Source organism: Tamandua tetradactyla, chromosome 3 (genome assembly GCF_023851605.1).
Source record: "Tamandua tetradactyla isolate mTamTet1 chromosome 3, mTamTet1.pri, whole genome shotgun sequence".
Taxonomy (NCBI): Eukaryota; Metazoa; Chordata; class Mammalia; order Pilosa; family Myrmecophagidae; genus Tamandua; species Tamandua tetradactyla.
The window spans coordinates 101,903,970-101,920,787 of NC_135329.1; the positions used below are offsets into that span (position 1 = coordinate 101,903,970).

Consider the following 16,818-nt stretch of genomic DNA (forward strand, 5'->3'; position numbering starts at 1 on the left):
GCAGCAAGAGAGAAGATAAGCAATTGTCCAAGCAGTAGAGCCAGATTCAAACCCAGGAAGTTCGATTCCAGATGTATGCTCTAAATGGCTTCATTTTGGGGAACTGTGTTATTCCTTAGTCATCTCAAATATCCATTTCACTTTGCCCATGTAAACTTGGCCTCAACATCAAGACAGCTTGCAGTTCTTGATGACCCTATATAGCTCTTAAAATACATTCCAGCCGGTTACCTGGACAGCCAATGATAATAATTTGCACTGTGTACTGCAACAGGAGTTCTGCTTAGGCACATACATTTGGAGGTTGTCAGCAGATTTGCTCAGGGGCTCAAGTCGGATGCCAAGAAATCATTATTTTATTCTACACACAATGTAGAAAGTCAAACGGTGGCATACTGGCCTTGAGCTAGATTTAGTGTTCTACTTTTTACCTCCATTTTTATAAGTAATGCAATAAGATCAATGATTTACATGTAGAGACTGCAGTTAGAATATAATTGGTGCTTAATCTGTACCATGCTGGTAGCCAGAAGATGGCAAACTCAAGAGAGTGTGCAACTGGTTTTGACACCATTGTCAGGAGAGACTGGTAGAGGTTGAATATCAGAGGTCATGTCTTTCCTCATCAGCTGTCTTCTCAGTGGGCATTTCTTGGTTTGTTTGCACCTCCACAGGAAGATAGTTGGGGAATGGGGGAAGACGTCTTCATCAAATAGCCCTGTTTCTAGCCGTGTTCATTTATGGATGGCAGAGGGGAGAAGCACTATGAGCATAAGCAAGGCTAAAATCCTACTAGTTTACTTTCCAGGATTTACCTGGCTCAGTGATCTGTTTGTTGACAGGGCTGCCAAAGACACACTAAGGAAGGGATAGAAATATGGTACCCAAACACCTTAATTGCCATTAAGGATCCACTGGGAACCTCCTATCCTCATTTATAGAAACATCAAGGAAACCAATTTATGTTTTCAGCCTACACCAGCTCCTATGACAATATGTTCCCTAGTTTTTCTACCTGTCGGGTAAAAAAAAATATTGCTTTTGAGTTGCTCTAAATTTACTCGTTTTTAACTTGAAGGGGTGTTCTGCTAACCTGCTGGAAAGGAGGTGAACCATCATCTCTCTTGGCCTGTTATATTCTAAACTAAATAGTCAAATAATTAGAACAATATTCTCATCTTACAGATAAAGGCAGAGAGGCTCAGAAAGGGTAATGATCTGTTCAAGGTCTCACGGGATCTTAGTTTTAGAGTGGGAAGTCCTGACCCCTTTTCCTTGAGATAATTCAATTTTTCCGAGTACCCCATTTATTTACAGCTATCCTTCCTAGATAAACTATATTTCTATTTGAGAGTAGCAAAAGATTTGTGTGTGTTTTAATTGCAATGCCTACTTCTTTACTTGTTTCCTAACCTTTTGTGGAACATAACTACCAAGTATTATATTTAAGAAAGGAAACAAAAGCCACTGTGTAGTCCTGTCTATCACCTCCTTGTCCCATGCTTTCTAGGGCTATATATGTTTAATAGCAAATGTTAAACATGGCCTCTGGAGATTTATCAGAGGAACAGGACTTGTGGGCAAGGCCACCAGTTCTTCCAGCTCTCTTAAGCTACCAGGGGACGATGATCAATGAGGGTGAGATTTTGAATTCAAAGAGGATGAATAAAGAAATAGGGGAGGAATGGAAAATGGGAGAGTATTTAGAATGACATAATTGTCACTTGTAATTATCCATACAAATAGATTCCAATGCAAATTGGTCAGTAATTAAAAAAATCCATTTGCCTATGGAAATGAGGGGAATAATCTACTTTGGCAGCAGATTTCCCTTGCTAATTATGTTTGTCATAGACTGAAATTAAAATTAATTTTCATTCTTGATCACACAGTGACTGGGGGTTGGTGGGAGGTCATGGGACCCTACTTGAGTGGTACAGGGTGGCCAGCTCAAGACAATCTATATAATGATAAATCACTGCAAAGATTGAGGGTGGTTACAGAACCAAGGGAACGTTTGGCAAGTGTTTGGCTAGAAAAGACTGGTGGTTAGAAATTTAGAATTTTCTCAGTCCTTGCTCTCCCAGGAACAGACACAGGTCAGTGTCAGTAATATTCCATTTGGTAAGAAGTAGCAGGTGGCTTATAAACAATAACAGCAGGTTGTTTCGATTCAAGTTGGTCATCAGCACTGTGGGCATCCTTTATACCTTCACCTTTAACTTTGAACATCTTTTGGGAGCTCTTCAGTTGTAGTCCAGAACTGTACCAAATATCAGTCCATAACAGGTAATCATCAAATGCTACCTCACCTACTGCATTCTGTTAACCCTTCCCACTAGAAAATGCAGAAAGGGTAGAGCTTCCTGAAGGCACAAGAGAAAAATGGGAGGAGGTAATTCACTGCTGACCAAAACATGTATGTTTTGAGAAACAAACCCAGTATCTGGGGACACCTTCATTTGGAATTCTGCAAATATTTCTTCTCTGAATCACCCTAACACCAAGAACTTCTCAAGAAACAACATTTTGATGTCAAAGTTCATTTAAAAGGAAAGGAACATAATGAACAAGAAGCAACCCTAGGAGGGAAAAATCTTGGGAAACATTATCTTCTAAATTACTCAGAAATCTCAGTAACAGGAGGATAAAACACACATCATTCTTATTAGCATCAGAAGAGCATTTAGAACAGGATGATTCAGTTAAGAATGTTGAAATTATAATATTTTTCAGAGCTTAAAAAGATGGCAACTACTTGTGTACTTATTGTGCTATTTAATGCTATTTCAACACCAAAGCATCATTTTAATGGGACAGTATTTGATGCTTTTTAATTAGCATATGCGATTTTTTTCAGACTGAGTGAAGAGAATACCCATAGTTTAAGTTAAAATACCCATGTTAAAATAGCCAGCTCTTTCCAAGGCATGATGAGAGAATATGATCTACTTAATTTCCGTAACAATTTTACACTGTCCAGTGATAGTGAAATAGGAGCCTGGAGTTTTTTTCCTTTGAGATTTCTCATTTCAGAAAATTATATGACTCCATAGGAAGGAAAGACTTCCAACGGGTAAAAAACAGATGCACTGCTTTCTGACTTATTGACTTGATACCAGTGCAATTCTTCGAAGGGAGGCTTTGCCTATGCACATGATTTTATACAATTTAAACAAAAGTTCAAGGTAACATGGCCCTTGTTGAAATCACACAAAATTAGAACTAAGTGGTCTATAAATGAGGGCATAAATGGGGACATAAGCCTCTAATTAAAACTCTGAGAAGAGAAAAATATTTAATTCAGCAAAGCATTAATGGGGACTTTTATACATATTTTAGAATGTATCCAGCCATGCAGACAATAGATGTGCAGTTACCAGAGAACTAAGTGGAGTTCTGCTACTTACATGGGTTTGTTACATGCCTGGAAATAATCTTTCTCTGATTACCACCACAGATTAAAATAATTAAAATGCTTTACGACTCTCATAACTAAATAAAGTCTTAACTTTTAAAGGGTAAAGGGTAACGTGGTATATTATGTATCAGGTTTTGGAACTATAACTTTATTTAGGGATGAAAGTGTGATATGCAATGAATTATATGCAGCTATTGTTTTCATCCAAAATAATTGCTATGGGAGACATTCTTTGGAACACACTTTAGAGTATGCACATAGCAAATTTACCTTGAACCCTGGTGGGGGAGGGAGGTGGGAATCACCTTAAATTCTGAATTTTAAAAGGTTCATGGTTATTCACATCAATGTACCATGGTATTAGAATATATCTTATTTTGGATCTTAATCCCTCCCCATATGGGCTGATAACATTTAATAAATAGGTTTTCACAGCTCTTCTTCTATTAGTCCCAGAGGATTCTACTGCAATGTACTTTCTGAAATTAACAATTTTAGCCCAATCCACAACTGACGATTATGGAGAGGAAAGGAAAAAATATTGCATTTTACATTAAAAAAAAAATGACTAGCCAGTCAGCTATTCAGGTTAATAATATCCCTCCTTAAGGAAAAGCTCCCCAGCATGACTAATTTCCTCTTGCAGCTAACTAGAAAAATTACCATATCCCTACTGATTACGGATATTTGGGGTGGTTAGGGAACCTCTGTACTTCACAGGAAATAATAAGAGTGTTTCTTGCAGATATTCTGGAAGGACCACACGGTCCTTTTTACTACGCTGTGAAAGGCCATGCAGATGGGAGAAGAAAAGCATGGTCGATTACTTTAGCATTAGGAAGTAAAAGTGAAATTATAAAAACCAAACACAGGGTCTTTTTTTTCCTTCCTTTTTTAGTAGTTCTGTACAGTGAAGATACACCCTAAGCTGTCAGAGCCATATTAAATGGGGCATAGTTAAATTGAGTGCCTCTGATAAGGGGCTCTGCCAGGCTATCAAAGTTTGAGATCAGCAGGATTGAATTTCCAGCATATTGCACATTTCCACATGTTCATTCTTTCTCGTTCCTTTCAGTGACACTACAAGGGCAGCCTTAGATATGCTTATAATTTGTGGCTTTCTAATACAGGGGACATCAACATTTCCAAAGAAGAGATGGAAACATGGAATCCAAAGGCAAAAATGGTGGGGGGAAGAAACAAACTTTTGTTAAGAACATAATGGCATATGATTTCTGAGAGTTTCAAATTTGACCATAATGTTCTTCTGAGCTAAGACTTATTTGAATAAAAACGTCTAAATGTGCATTTTTTCTCAAATGAAAGAGTGCCTGTGAAACTCTAATCTAAGGAACACCACTTTCATAAGTAACTCTAACTGAAAATCAACGACTAATAATTGCCAATCACGACTACTTTAAAAATCTCCTCCAGTTTTAAACCACTCCAGAAAAAATATAATTACTTCATATTTCAAGTTTTCCCTCAGAAAATGGTAGCATGAACTATTTTATAATCTTCTGAGTACAAAAATATATGGGTATAGTAAAACTGTAAAGATCAGTTTGGTTTTTTTTTGGTTTAAGTGCTTGAAAACTCACTAAAAGGAAAGATGAACATCACCAAATCATTTATGCAAATACAGAAGAATATAAGTGCAATTTAAGGTAATTTAAAAACAAAAATGTTAGGGAATCTAGCAAACTCTGGGGAAATGTAAAAATGGACTTTCACTTTTTTTTTTTATTTTAGGAAATCTACTACTTAAATTCCGGACCTCATAAATAAAAGAATAAATGATAGGGAGCCAAGTCCCGAAAAGATTCCTTAGTCTTAACACTGTGTAGGAGAGGATGAATTGGCACATTCATTTAGAAAAGGAATGATGCTTAAATCAAATCATCGAAATAGCCAATATTCTCTTACCATTGTTTAGTGCTTTTATATCTATGTTCACTTTCATTCCTTTTTCTGTTGTTGGAAAGGTTGGAAATGATCACCAAAACAAATTTCCTGTACAAGGGTATAATTTTAGGATGACAGTGGCAGCATCACTTGCCTGCACTGCACTGTGATTAGACCATCTTTCTGAAAATAGAGCTGTAAAAGCAGTGTTACGGCAGGGAGCCCACGCCCATTTGCAATCTAGCTGCCATCTTCCCACTGTGGTTCTTGCCAAGCTTTCTTGCGTTTTCTCATTCTCTTTCTCCCATAATCTCTTGCTCAGATATTTTCATAATCAAAGGAGAGACAGAACCCAACCAGCCTATCTCAGAACATAGCGATGTACAACCAGGATGGCAGAGCACTTACCAGGGAGTCTTTCAGTATTTCCATCTCGGCTTTGGTCTTGATGTTTTTCTTGTGGTTTCCTTGGGTGCTGACAGAGCTGCTGGTAAAACAGGAGCTCTGGGAACTGCCCTTTAACATACTCCTGGAGGAGCCATTATTTGATCCACTTTCTGTCTGTTGAGCTGCTTTCTTATCAACTCTGCAGGTAAAAAATAAATGACACTGCTTTCCTCAATCACTCTTTTTTTTTCCCAATTCTTTATTTAATATTTAAGATAACCTCCAGGTACTTCTTTGACATTAGACCTTTGAGTGATAAGCTTTGCTCACTAGCCTTGTACAAATATTTCAGTTTAGATTATATATTACCAATTTAGATTCGACAATATAATAATTGTTATTTTTATGATCGCTTGTGAGGGGAGCCAAATGAAAATCACTGAAGAGTGATTGCTGAATGCATTTCCGTTTTAAGATTAGCGAGAAATGAAATCACCTCTGCAAAGTTTCTAACTACGCATTTGCTTGGTACAATTAATGAGATAGGCACACTTTAGAATGCATGTGTAATGTTCTTCCATTTCAGACCATGTGGGTACACTTGTGTTTCCTGGTGTAGGTTGAATTTCTATCAACCTTGATAAAACTTACCATTCTTTAATTTCAAAGACCATTGGTTTGGTTAACAAAGTAACATGGATGAAATTATCATTTTATTACTAAATTTATCTCACCATTTAAATTCTGGCTAATGTATAAAAGACTGCTATTATGCATTACTGCTTGTATGAAAAAACACGCTTCTCTCACATTTAATGTGCAGGAAGCAAAGTCTGCTTAAGGGAAGGGGGTGCCTACACTGTCTCCCTCTTCTCCAATGAGTTACCTGTTCAAAAGTTCCGTCATAAAGGTATCTTTTGTCGAACACGTAACAGGACTGAGTCTATTTCTCGGTTCACACTTCATTTGGTTGTAAATGTCTGGTGGTGTCTTCAGATTATTTTTGCTTTGTAAACCACTGGCAGGACCATCAGTAGTCTCGGTGCCCCTGTTATGCTCATTTTCTATCTCACACTGTAGTTCAGGCTTCTTTCTTTCTTTTTTCCTTTCTAATTTTAGCTGTTTGTTTCCAAACCCCGAACCTTTTGCATCTTTCTTTTCCACTTTAGCTTTGGAGATGTCCATTTTCCTACTACTGAGAGCTGGAAGCCTACTCCTCCGAAAACCAAACCAGCTGGCGAAGGAAGGCCCAGGCTTCGGCTTGGCTTCCACAGAGGTGGACTTTGTCTGCACTTGGCCCTTTTCCACATTTTCCTGAATGCATAGCATGACCTTTTCTTCGATAGTGGGTGGGAGCGGGGCTTCTGGGCTGACAGCACCAATCCTGGTCATAGAGGCATCTGGATGCCTTCCAGAAGTTTCCAGCTTGGGTGTCCTGCCTGTTTCAAAATTGTTTGGACACTGCATCCTCCCTGGGCTCTGCATGATCTGTGGGCAATCTGATGGGGTCGGGGAGCACCTGCAGGGGTTGTGACCTATTTCCTTAGGCACGGCCACACTGGGGCATTCTCCCTGGACCAAGGTTTGCTGCTCTTCCATTCCAGGAGGGGTGAGAAGCCCTTCAGGTCTAGGAGGAATCCTCAAAGGCAACTTGCTTGGGCTGCCATGCTGGCTGCTGGAGCTGCCTGTGCTCCCCAGAGAACCCTGCCTGGAGGAAGGATGCCCCTGGGGCTTCCCAGCATTAGGAAGGCTCTCCGAGACTGGAGCAGGAGGGGTCCTGTTGGAGAAGCTGTCTGTGGAGGAGTTCTGCCGGGTGAGAGAATTACCTCTCTCAGCAGTGTTGGTAATAATCTGAGTCCGGACTTTGCCTGGCCCTTCCATCGGGGGAGTGGAAGGCTTCTCTCCTGAGTGGGCGCTGAAACTCTGGCTTCGGGCTTTGGCTCCATTCATGCCAAGAGCGGGTTTTAGGTGTGGCTTGCTGGAGGAAAGGGATCTTTTTACAGGTCTGCATTCTACTCCATCTCTCCCTTCAGCCCCAAGGATGCTATGTTCAGGTGACTCAGGCAGTGCTATTTCCAGGCAAAGCCCCTCAGCTAAACTGTCTTTTGCTTGTAAACCCAGTGTAGACACTTTCACATTTCTTTCATCCCCTGTGGTCTCAATGCCTGTTGGGTTCCCAGAGTCCTCTTGCTTAGACTTGCTTGCAGCCACAGAACTTTTAGAGGCTTCATTTAGACTGTCTTTCTCATGTTTCCCTGGGACCGTGGAACTTTTCCTGAGCAACTGGGGAGACTTTAGGAGAACTTTGAGTCCCACTGGAAGGCGAGTTTTCAATCCTCCCTCATGAACATTTTGACAACCATGTGGGGCACTATGGCTTTTGGGGGATGATGATGAGGGACTGCCAATGTGAGATGGTGGTGACTCATTTAACCCTCCAAAGGAACGCTTGGGTGATGTGGGGACACTGTTGCTCAGCTGTCCTTTTCTTCCTGGAGACTGGCTTTTGGAGGGTGATATTTCCAGCGGCTCACGGGTTGAAGGACAATACTTGGGAGTCCGTAACCCCGTGTCTATTTGTGAGGTCCCGGGTGCTTGGTGAAGAGAGGTTTTGGGTACACCTCTCTTTGGAGAGACCTTTGGAGGCCCTGGATCCATCATGGAAAATGAGCTGGAGGCAGGGTGAGCAGGGCATCTGGTTTGATTCACTGTTTCTGTGGAGGGTGAGGGCAGAGGATGAGTGAAGACAGGTCTTTTGAAGGCGAGGGAAGGTTTCTTCCCCTGAACCTCAGTCACAGCCTGATTAGAGACTGGAGAAACAGAGGATCCTTTCAGAGGGGAGGATTTCTTAGCTGACTCCTTGGGGACCCTGGTCTCAGGCTTGACAGATGAAGGAGATGGCAAGTATTCGTAAGTGGGCCTGATCAGTAGTGAGACTGATCTGCCTGGCGGGGGTGGGGGTAAGGGCAACCTTACTTCTGCCTCTGGCCCTGAGTCACAGTGTTTATCCCTCGTGGGGGCCTCTCCAGCATCACTGGGCTCAATGAGGGGCCTTGCTAGAAACCGTGACCGTGGACTCTGACTCTTGGGGCACCGAGTCCAATCCCTTCTGCTGGGCATTTTTGAGCTGTGAGGAAGGTGGATTGGGTGTTTTGGAATGTGTGAATCTGGTCGTAAATCAAAGAGATGTGTGGGGCTCTCAGTATTCTTGAACTGGGAGAGCTTCCCAGTTGCTAAGGCTGGTGCTTTTTCAAGAGTCACCGGGTCACATGAGAGGACTATTGAGGAGGCTTCGGGCTCTATTATTTTTGTTTTCTGAGGTGAAGTCACTCCTCTGGCAGGAATTTTTGTCTGACTTTGCTTTTGATAGATTCCCATTGACACTGAAGACTTACAATTAGTCTGGCATGACACTCTGTGAGTTGGTTTGGCTAGCTTTTGTTGCTGAGTATTTTCTGTTACTGTCCTGGGGCTGAAAGATGCAGTGGGTATCACGGGAACATTATCCACAGTATTTTTTGGAATGTTTTTCTCAGTTTCCTCTTCAGTTCTCTTTAAGAAAGTATAATCTATTGCATCAGCTCCTGGCTGTAAATGAGCAATTCCCTGAGGTACAAGTTCAGCCTTTGGTCCAGTCGGAGCCTGATTGATGGAAATTTCATTTCTAGTAACGGTGACAACTCCAGTCTGATGAGAGCTGAATTCAATAGGTTCACCATCTTCTGCATCAAATATAACAGTAATACATTCTTCTGAAGAAGTTCTTTTCACAACCCTTTGCTGCTTAATGAAGCTAAAAGTCTTTGGCCTACTCTCTAAGTATATGGGCACTTGCTTTTCCTCTTCATTGAGAGCTCCAAGTTGAGATTTCCCCAGTTCTGTGAGGGTGTCCAGGTTCTCCATGGACTTGTCGGTATCAGCAGTCAAGGACAAGTCTGAAGGGCTTTTCTCATCACTACTCTCTATGTGCAACTCATCAAGGGTGTCATTGTCGTCAGTGTCTGAAAGTTGGAGATTGGGAGCCGTGCCACCCTGGCTAGGCTGCTTTGGCTCCCTCTGTCCCTGAGGCAACTGCATGCTTGAGCACAGCTTCCTCTCCAAGCAACAGTTGCTAGAAGCCCTGGTCAGCTTCTCAGGCCTTTCCCTGGGATAAATTGAGGAAGTGCATTCTGAAAAGTGTCTTCCTTTCAGCTCCCAGCCAAAGAGACTGTCAGAAACACTGTGGGTTAATTTGCTACCATGCAGGCTGCAGCCCTGGCTGGGAGCTGCTTGGAGCAATGCTAAGGAGGAAGAGTCATCATCAGCCTCATCGTGTGAATCTGTATCATAAACAAACACCTTACAGTGTTCCTTGCAGGGGCTCCCCTGGTCAGTTGGTTTGTAGGGGGGACAGTCCTTGAGGCTGCTGCATTTAATTCCTGGAGAATAGATTCCTTCATTCGAGTTCATGCAATCTTTATAACCCCATTTACTTATCACTGAAGGAGGTTCAAGTAACACTTTTCGCTTCTGTAACTTTCTTAGTCCTTCCAAAATGTGGCTTTCCTTTATACGCATTGGAGGTAGTTCATCTGTAGGACTAGCAAAGCCACTTGGGAGCGAAGAACCAAAACTTAGCCTCTTATCCCAGTTTTGTGCTGATGGCTAGGAAAGAAAAGTAGATATCAGAAACTATTAAATCACGTAGCTCTCAAATAAATGAAACGAAAAGTCCTTTAATGAAGAAATGGGACTTAATTTATTCTAGGGGTTGATATGTATTCATGCACAAATATTTACATTATTTAGACAATCAATTAGTTCATGAACTATGCAGTGAACATCTATTTTGCCAGGTCCTGTTGTGTTATGTAGCACAGGGATAAAAAGAGGTAGAAGGGAAGTATTCTGCCCTCAAGAAGCAACCCAGCAGGAAAGAGAAACTTGGGTATAAATGACTATAAGTCAAGGGAGCAAATGAGAAGTGGAACAGAGAAGATGATCCAGCAATTCAGAGGAGGGAAATCACACATCTATTTGTGAAAATCAGGAAAGAAATATAGGAAAGGTATTTCTGTTGTTATTGTTGCTTGTTTTGTCTTTAACCTACCTCACTTTTGAAAGATAGATGGGTTTGCCTTGGATTAGAAATGGGGTAAGAGATTCCCAGGTAGAATAAGTGGGAGGGGTATAAAGACCTAGAGTTAGGGAAGAATGTTCAAGGTACACTTAGGGAATATCCAGACAACCACCAGGGTCTCACTGCAGACTGTATATGGGAGGTAGGAAGGAGAAACCTGGAAAAGTAGCTTGGTCGCTATCTTTATGGTCCCTTCCATCCCGATATTTGATAGCTCTATTCTGTGAATTTATGTCTTCATCTGGTAGGCAATGAGCATCTATGAAACTTTTCGGGATTACTTTATATGCATGTATATATATGCATATACATACACATATATACACACATGGAGAGAGAGACATTTATACATAGCATACCTACATATATACATACATACATGAAGTGGCTGGGCACTTGCCATTAAAGCCCTATAGTAATTATTAAGCTATTAATCTAGATAGGTCAGTCTTCTTCATATCTCCCCAAATGCCAGCCTTAGCTTAATGGAAGTATATGGGAAATGACACAGGAAGAAAACCTGTATTCCACACAGATCTTTCATATTTTTTCCCACTACTAAGAAGACACACAAGGGCAAAAGTAGGAAGCTAACATTTACTGAGCATCTACTGTGTAGCAGCCACTTACAGAGTGATTTAATTTAATTTTCAGAATGGCACCATGAGGGAAACATTATCATTTCCATTTTACTGTGAAGAAAACTGAGGTTCAGAGAGATCAGTCTGTTCAAAATCTCATAGAAAGTAAGAGCTGGAGCAAAAGCTTGATCTCCAGCTTTCCTGGCTGTTCTGATGGGAAGCCAGAGTTTCTTTGACTCAGTTTGAAAGTGGCTATGTAGAGACTTGAACCCAGGCAGTCTGACTCCAGGGCCTGCCCTTCTCAACAGAATGCAATTCTATTGCAGTGAGCCTTGCCTCTCTATCCCCTCTATATTTATCAGTGTCATAAGAGAGATTATGTATTATGCCTGTACTCCTCTCTTGAATGGAACTTGCAGAATTTTAATAACAAACAAGCACTTAGGAAAACTGATGAGATGTATGTGTGTGGGGGGTGATCTAGTAATTTTGGAAAAGGCCTGATGATTAATGGTGAAGAACTTAAACAGATGAATCTGATGGCTTCAGATATCTACTCTGTTTCTAAGAATTTCCATGCTCCTGATAGTCCCATTTCCAGTAAAGAAGAGAAGCCAAGCAAAAGTAGTTCACAAGAGCTTGGAAAAGGCAGATTCATACAACCCATAGATGAGGTGCTTGGCCTTGCCTACACATCTCATTTCTGTCTCTCCAGAGCCCACCCATGCTGCTGTGTGATAACCCTGAGTCAGCAGCTGCAAACCTCATGGAAATGTGAGACCAGCCACATTTCTCCACCGGTTTGTGGTGGTTGTTGTTTTTTACAGGAGGTCTTGATATTTAATAACCTGAGAAAAGTTTGAACCAACCTGGAAACTTAACAAGAAGTAAAAAAAAAAAAAAGCATGAACCTTCCGTAGAAGTGATGGTGGGAGAGATGGCTTCCCCCAGGCAGCTTCATTCTTGGCTGGGAAAAGTTGGAAGATGGTGGCTCTAAGGGGCAGTGCGGCTGTTAAGAGATGCTCTGATAAGGGTGGATCTGGGCTGGATGCCCAGGGTTGTCCTCCATTTCTTGACTAGACAACAGTTTTACAAATTAAACAATTAAGGGCACTTTTGGTCTTAATGAGGACAAATTGATCCCAACAATTGAAATAAATCCTCCAAGTTTTATTCTGATTCGTTAAGTCCAGCACAGCAGAATGGTTAGGAGAATGGTTCTAGCTCCGGCTCTGCATTTACTGGCTATGAGGTCTTAGGCCAGTTACTTCAGTCCTTAAATCTCAGTTACTTCATCTGTAAAATGGGGGCAACAGGAGAACTACTTACTAGAGCTGTTGGGAGCGATACCTTGAGCTAACACTTATAAAGCTGTGCTGCACGTGGTAATCACTCACCAATTAGAGCCAAATTATTCCATACAGGGCAGGCTAGTGCATTTCATGCACCCTCCCTTTCTGTTTCCACACAAAAGAATATTTAAAAAATACTTGAAAACTAAAGGAGACCCATTAATTATTTACTTATAAGTTAATGTCATATTCGTATACAAATCCTTATTATGAGCTTATTATGTAAGTTAATACCAAATAAGTACCTGGCACATGGTAAGAACTGTAGCTTAAATAGGGTAAATTCAGAATGTCTTTATAGGACCGTGTGTCTGGCTTGCTGGGTCCCTGACTATCAACACTTGTCACCATGAGGAGTGACAGGTAGATCTGGTACTACACGGCCTTTCTGGAACACAGCCCTATTAAATCTTCACATGACAGCCACTTGAGTGTATATGAAGTGTCTTAAAAATCTTCTTTCTCTTCTTTCAGGGGAGAGGTTTCCTTAGAACATCGAGGACTGCTCTAATTGGGAGAATTTCAGCCAAAAAAAAAAAAAAACACACACCAGAAAAGACGGTGAGAGGGAATGAAGAAGTGTGGAGTGAAAGGAACAGAGTCGTGTTAATATCACTGGAGCCAGTGATATTAACAAAGAGAGGAAACATCCTTAGTCAGCTTCGGGTTTAAGTGAAAGATCCCTTATAACCATTATTCAGAGCGGTGAACAACTCCTCAGATGGAGCAATTTTGATAATGTACCAGGCTCCATCAGAAGTCTGAATCTAAGGGAATAAGCTCTACATTCAGGTTTGAGATCTTTTCTCTGAATCCTTATTCAGGGTACGACAAGGCTACCCCCTACCAATATTTTCTGGGGGGCTAGGGAATTTCTCTGGTTTCTATATTTCTGAAATTGTAAATGAAATTTATACAAATGGTAGAAAACTAAGCTTATTCTGATTCAGAGTTTCCATTCCTGTGCACACTTTGCTTTTCATCAACATTAGCAAACTGCTAAAACAGCCATTCCAAATACTTGGCTTCCATCAGTGGGCAAAGATGCTTGCTCAAAGAGTGAAGGAATCTTCAGCTTTGTAAGCCTACTTTGCAGATGGGAGTTACTGTAGCAACAGGAGTTATTTAAAAGGCTGGTAGAGGAACCTCAGCATATTAGTAGGGACATGCCTACCTTCACTGAAATTGTGATGTCTTCTATTACTGTATTTTATTTCTTTATCATGTTGCCCCCTGATTTACAGTTAATTAGTATTTTATGAAGCTGTATCATTGAACACAGGAAGTCCATATAATGCATGTTACTTCTGAGCAAGAAATCCCCACAAAGCAAATGATACATCTGAAACCTTTGGCTATTTTTCCTGCAACAATCCACCACCTTTTAAATTCTCTAGAACAAAATGTTTCCTTAGAATTCTCTTGTGAGATGCTTGGTCTGGCACGACTTGGTGAGCACCCTCGCTCACTCTCACCTACAGTGAGGAATGACCAGTCTCTCTGAGTTTTCCAGCAAAAGAATAGGTTCATGAAGCTCATGGGAAATGTCTGAATCGGTCTGAAGTATGATCAGTTTCATTAGGTCAGGACCCTTTCCATGTTCTGATTTTATATAAATCCGCAACCTCAGTAGGCTCCACCAAAGCACTGACGGGAAGAGTTCTTTTGCTCTTCATTTCCCTGCTATGACATTTTAGTCATCTGGGGTCAAATCATCATTCCATAATTCAAACTTTTTGAGCCAGTTTCCTCTTCCACATAATGTGGAGAATAATGTCTCCCTAGATGTTTTTTTTTGCATGTGAGGAACAAATGGGGAGATGCTCAGCAAATGGTCATTTCCTCCTTGCCTCTTCCTCCCCACCTTCTATCTCTGCAAACAAGCCCTACTGGAAGATGCTTTTCAGATTCACTATGATGCATAAGTGCCTTGAAAGGAGACCTTACCCTTTTCCTGAAGGTCTTTCCATCATGCCATGTGTAGGAGGAGCTGCTGGAGTACTCGCTGCAGGTGCTCGACAGAGAGAGTTCGCTGCTACTGCAACTGTTTCGGGGACAGAGGTGACCAGGCATGGGAACCCCCAAGCCAGAGCATTTCAAGGCAGGGGATCCTGATTTAGCCTTCAGCTGGTGTTCCTGAAAAAGCAGGAGTACTCTGAGCAAGAACTTTTCTTAGGGTAGAGTAAATAACTCAACTTCACCCCAAGGTGGAAGGAAACGTAGCTTAGTGGTTAGACGTATAAGCTATGAAGTTAATGGGTTCAAATTTAGACTATGTTTCTCATTAGCTGTGTGGTTATGGGGGAGCATTTAATTACTTTGTGCTGTATGTTCTTTTGAAAAATGGAATAATGATAATACCACATAGAGAGTTATTGTAAGAACTAAATGAGGTTCTAGATGCTCAGTGCTTAGCACATTGCTGGCCTAAAGTAGGTGCTCAATTATACAACTATAATCACTATTAAGCAAAAGCATTGCAATGGAGGTTTCTAATCCAGTCATACTGTTGCAAGAATCATATCAATAGCATACATGACTCTAATACCACAAAAGGAAGATGACAGAGTAAAATCCTATATTAAACATCTTTGGCAGTAGGATTCCAAAGCACAAACACTAGATAGGTATCTAGTGGCCTGGGTGGGCTAGAAGATCTTGAGCAAAGAATGCCTTTAATTTTCATGGGCAGTAAGTCTTCACTGTAGGGCAAGGCAGCTTTCTCAGCTCTGACAGCATTATCCTAACTCAGGACTCAAATCCTCTAGCTTACTGTGCACTTTACAGGATGCCATACACAGTGGCACACCAAACTCAAGGATCATCAGGTCCCATTGTAAAAGATAATAGGACTTTTCACATTCAGAGGGCCATCCAAATGGTAAATAACCTCACAGCAGATAGATCTGGGTTCTACACAGAAAGCCCAGGCTGCTAGGATTTCTAGTAGGTCTGCATAAGGCACGGGTGACAATATAATGGTAAACATCCGAGAAGTACATCTTGACAGCCACATTACGGTCTCCTAATGTAACTGATAAAGCTCCATGAACTGGGCAAGGCAAAGTAATTGAGCATCCTGACCACAACATCCCACCAAGAATGGAATCTCTCCATCACCATCTAATTCCTATCGGGTATCTATAGAAAGCTTTGTCCCAGAAACTCTTTGATGGGGAGCTATCAGTCTTTGTCACTCACAGAATGGCAAAGCCTCCTCTTATGCAATTTATTGACACTTTATGGGTGTCTTTAGTACCTGAATACTTATCACTGTTCTGCAAATGCAATTTCAACTGACAGTGAAGAAACACCAGCTCAGGAAAGAAAGTAATGATGACCCACGAGTACTTAAGGTAAAATATGAAACTCCTACATAAGTAAACAGGGCATGTTTAATTTGTTCTCTAGTCAATATCCATAATGCTTAATAATGGTTGATTTTGAACATTAGGCATCTGCATTGCTATCGATACTTCATCTCTGCTTCATAACAATCTCTGTAAGAGATTAAAAAAAATGCCAATACATTTTACTATTCTGGTTTTCTCCTTGCAATCTGTCTCTAAATATTGTTGAAAGAAGAAACTTGCCCTACAATCTGACTTTCGGCAAAATCTCTTGATGTATGGCCTTGTTTATTGTGGATGTAACTTAGTTAAGGGGAGTTCCTATTTGTATCTCAACAGATGCCTACAACCATGGTTCTGTTACACAGGAGCACCTGGCATTTAAGCTTCACTGTTGTTTAAATCTGGAACACATCCCAGAACAAACTTTCTGAAATATCACATTCTGCTCTCCAATTCTACTCATGTGCCTTCCATGTGCTCTAGCCTGTCCTCTCTGTTTAGTGCATACTTTGTTGTTTGAGTCAGCAGGGTGGTGGTTGTTATTTAAGACATTGTCTGCCCTGACAATAGACCCACTGTCCGGAGGGTGACTGCACCTGTGTCCTGTGAGGTGTTCCAGGTCTGAGCTTCTCTGATGGCCCTTCTCACCCTCAGCCTGCCTTCAGGCTAGAGTCTATATTCTACCTTCTCCCAAGGCACT

General features: G+C 41.2%; 1 protein-coding gene across 16 annotated transcripts in view; it reads right to left on the minus strand.

The window, feature by feature from the left end:
* The window catches only part of NCKAP5 (NCK associated protein 5), a 1,072,936-nt gene that overhangs the window by 135,051 nt on the left and 921,067 nt on the right, over nt 1-16,818 (minus strand). For all 16 annotated transcript variants that reach the window (XR_013172672.1, XM_077153602.1, XM_077153594.1 and 13 more), the window contains 3 exons: nt 14,713-14,901; nt 6,600-10,357; nt 5,735-5,912 (listed from right to left, as the gene is read on the minus strand). Coding sequence is in view for 15 of the 16 variants with exons in the window: in XM_077153602.1 (XP_077009717.1) it covers nt 5,735-5,912; nt 6,600-10,357; nt 14,713-14,901 (4,125 nt within the window). In the remaining variant the exon portion in view is untranslated. The remainder of the gene's footprint in view (nt 1-5,734; nt 5,913-6,599; nt 10,358-14,712; nt 14,902-16,818) is intronic.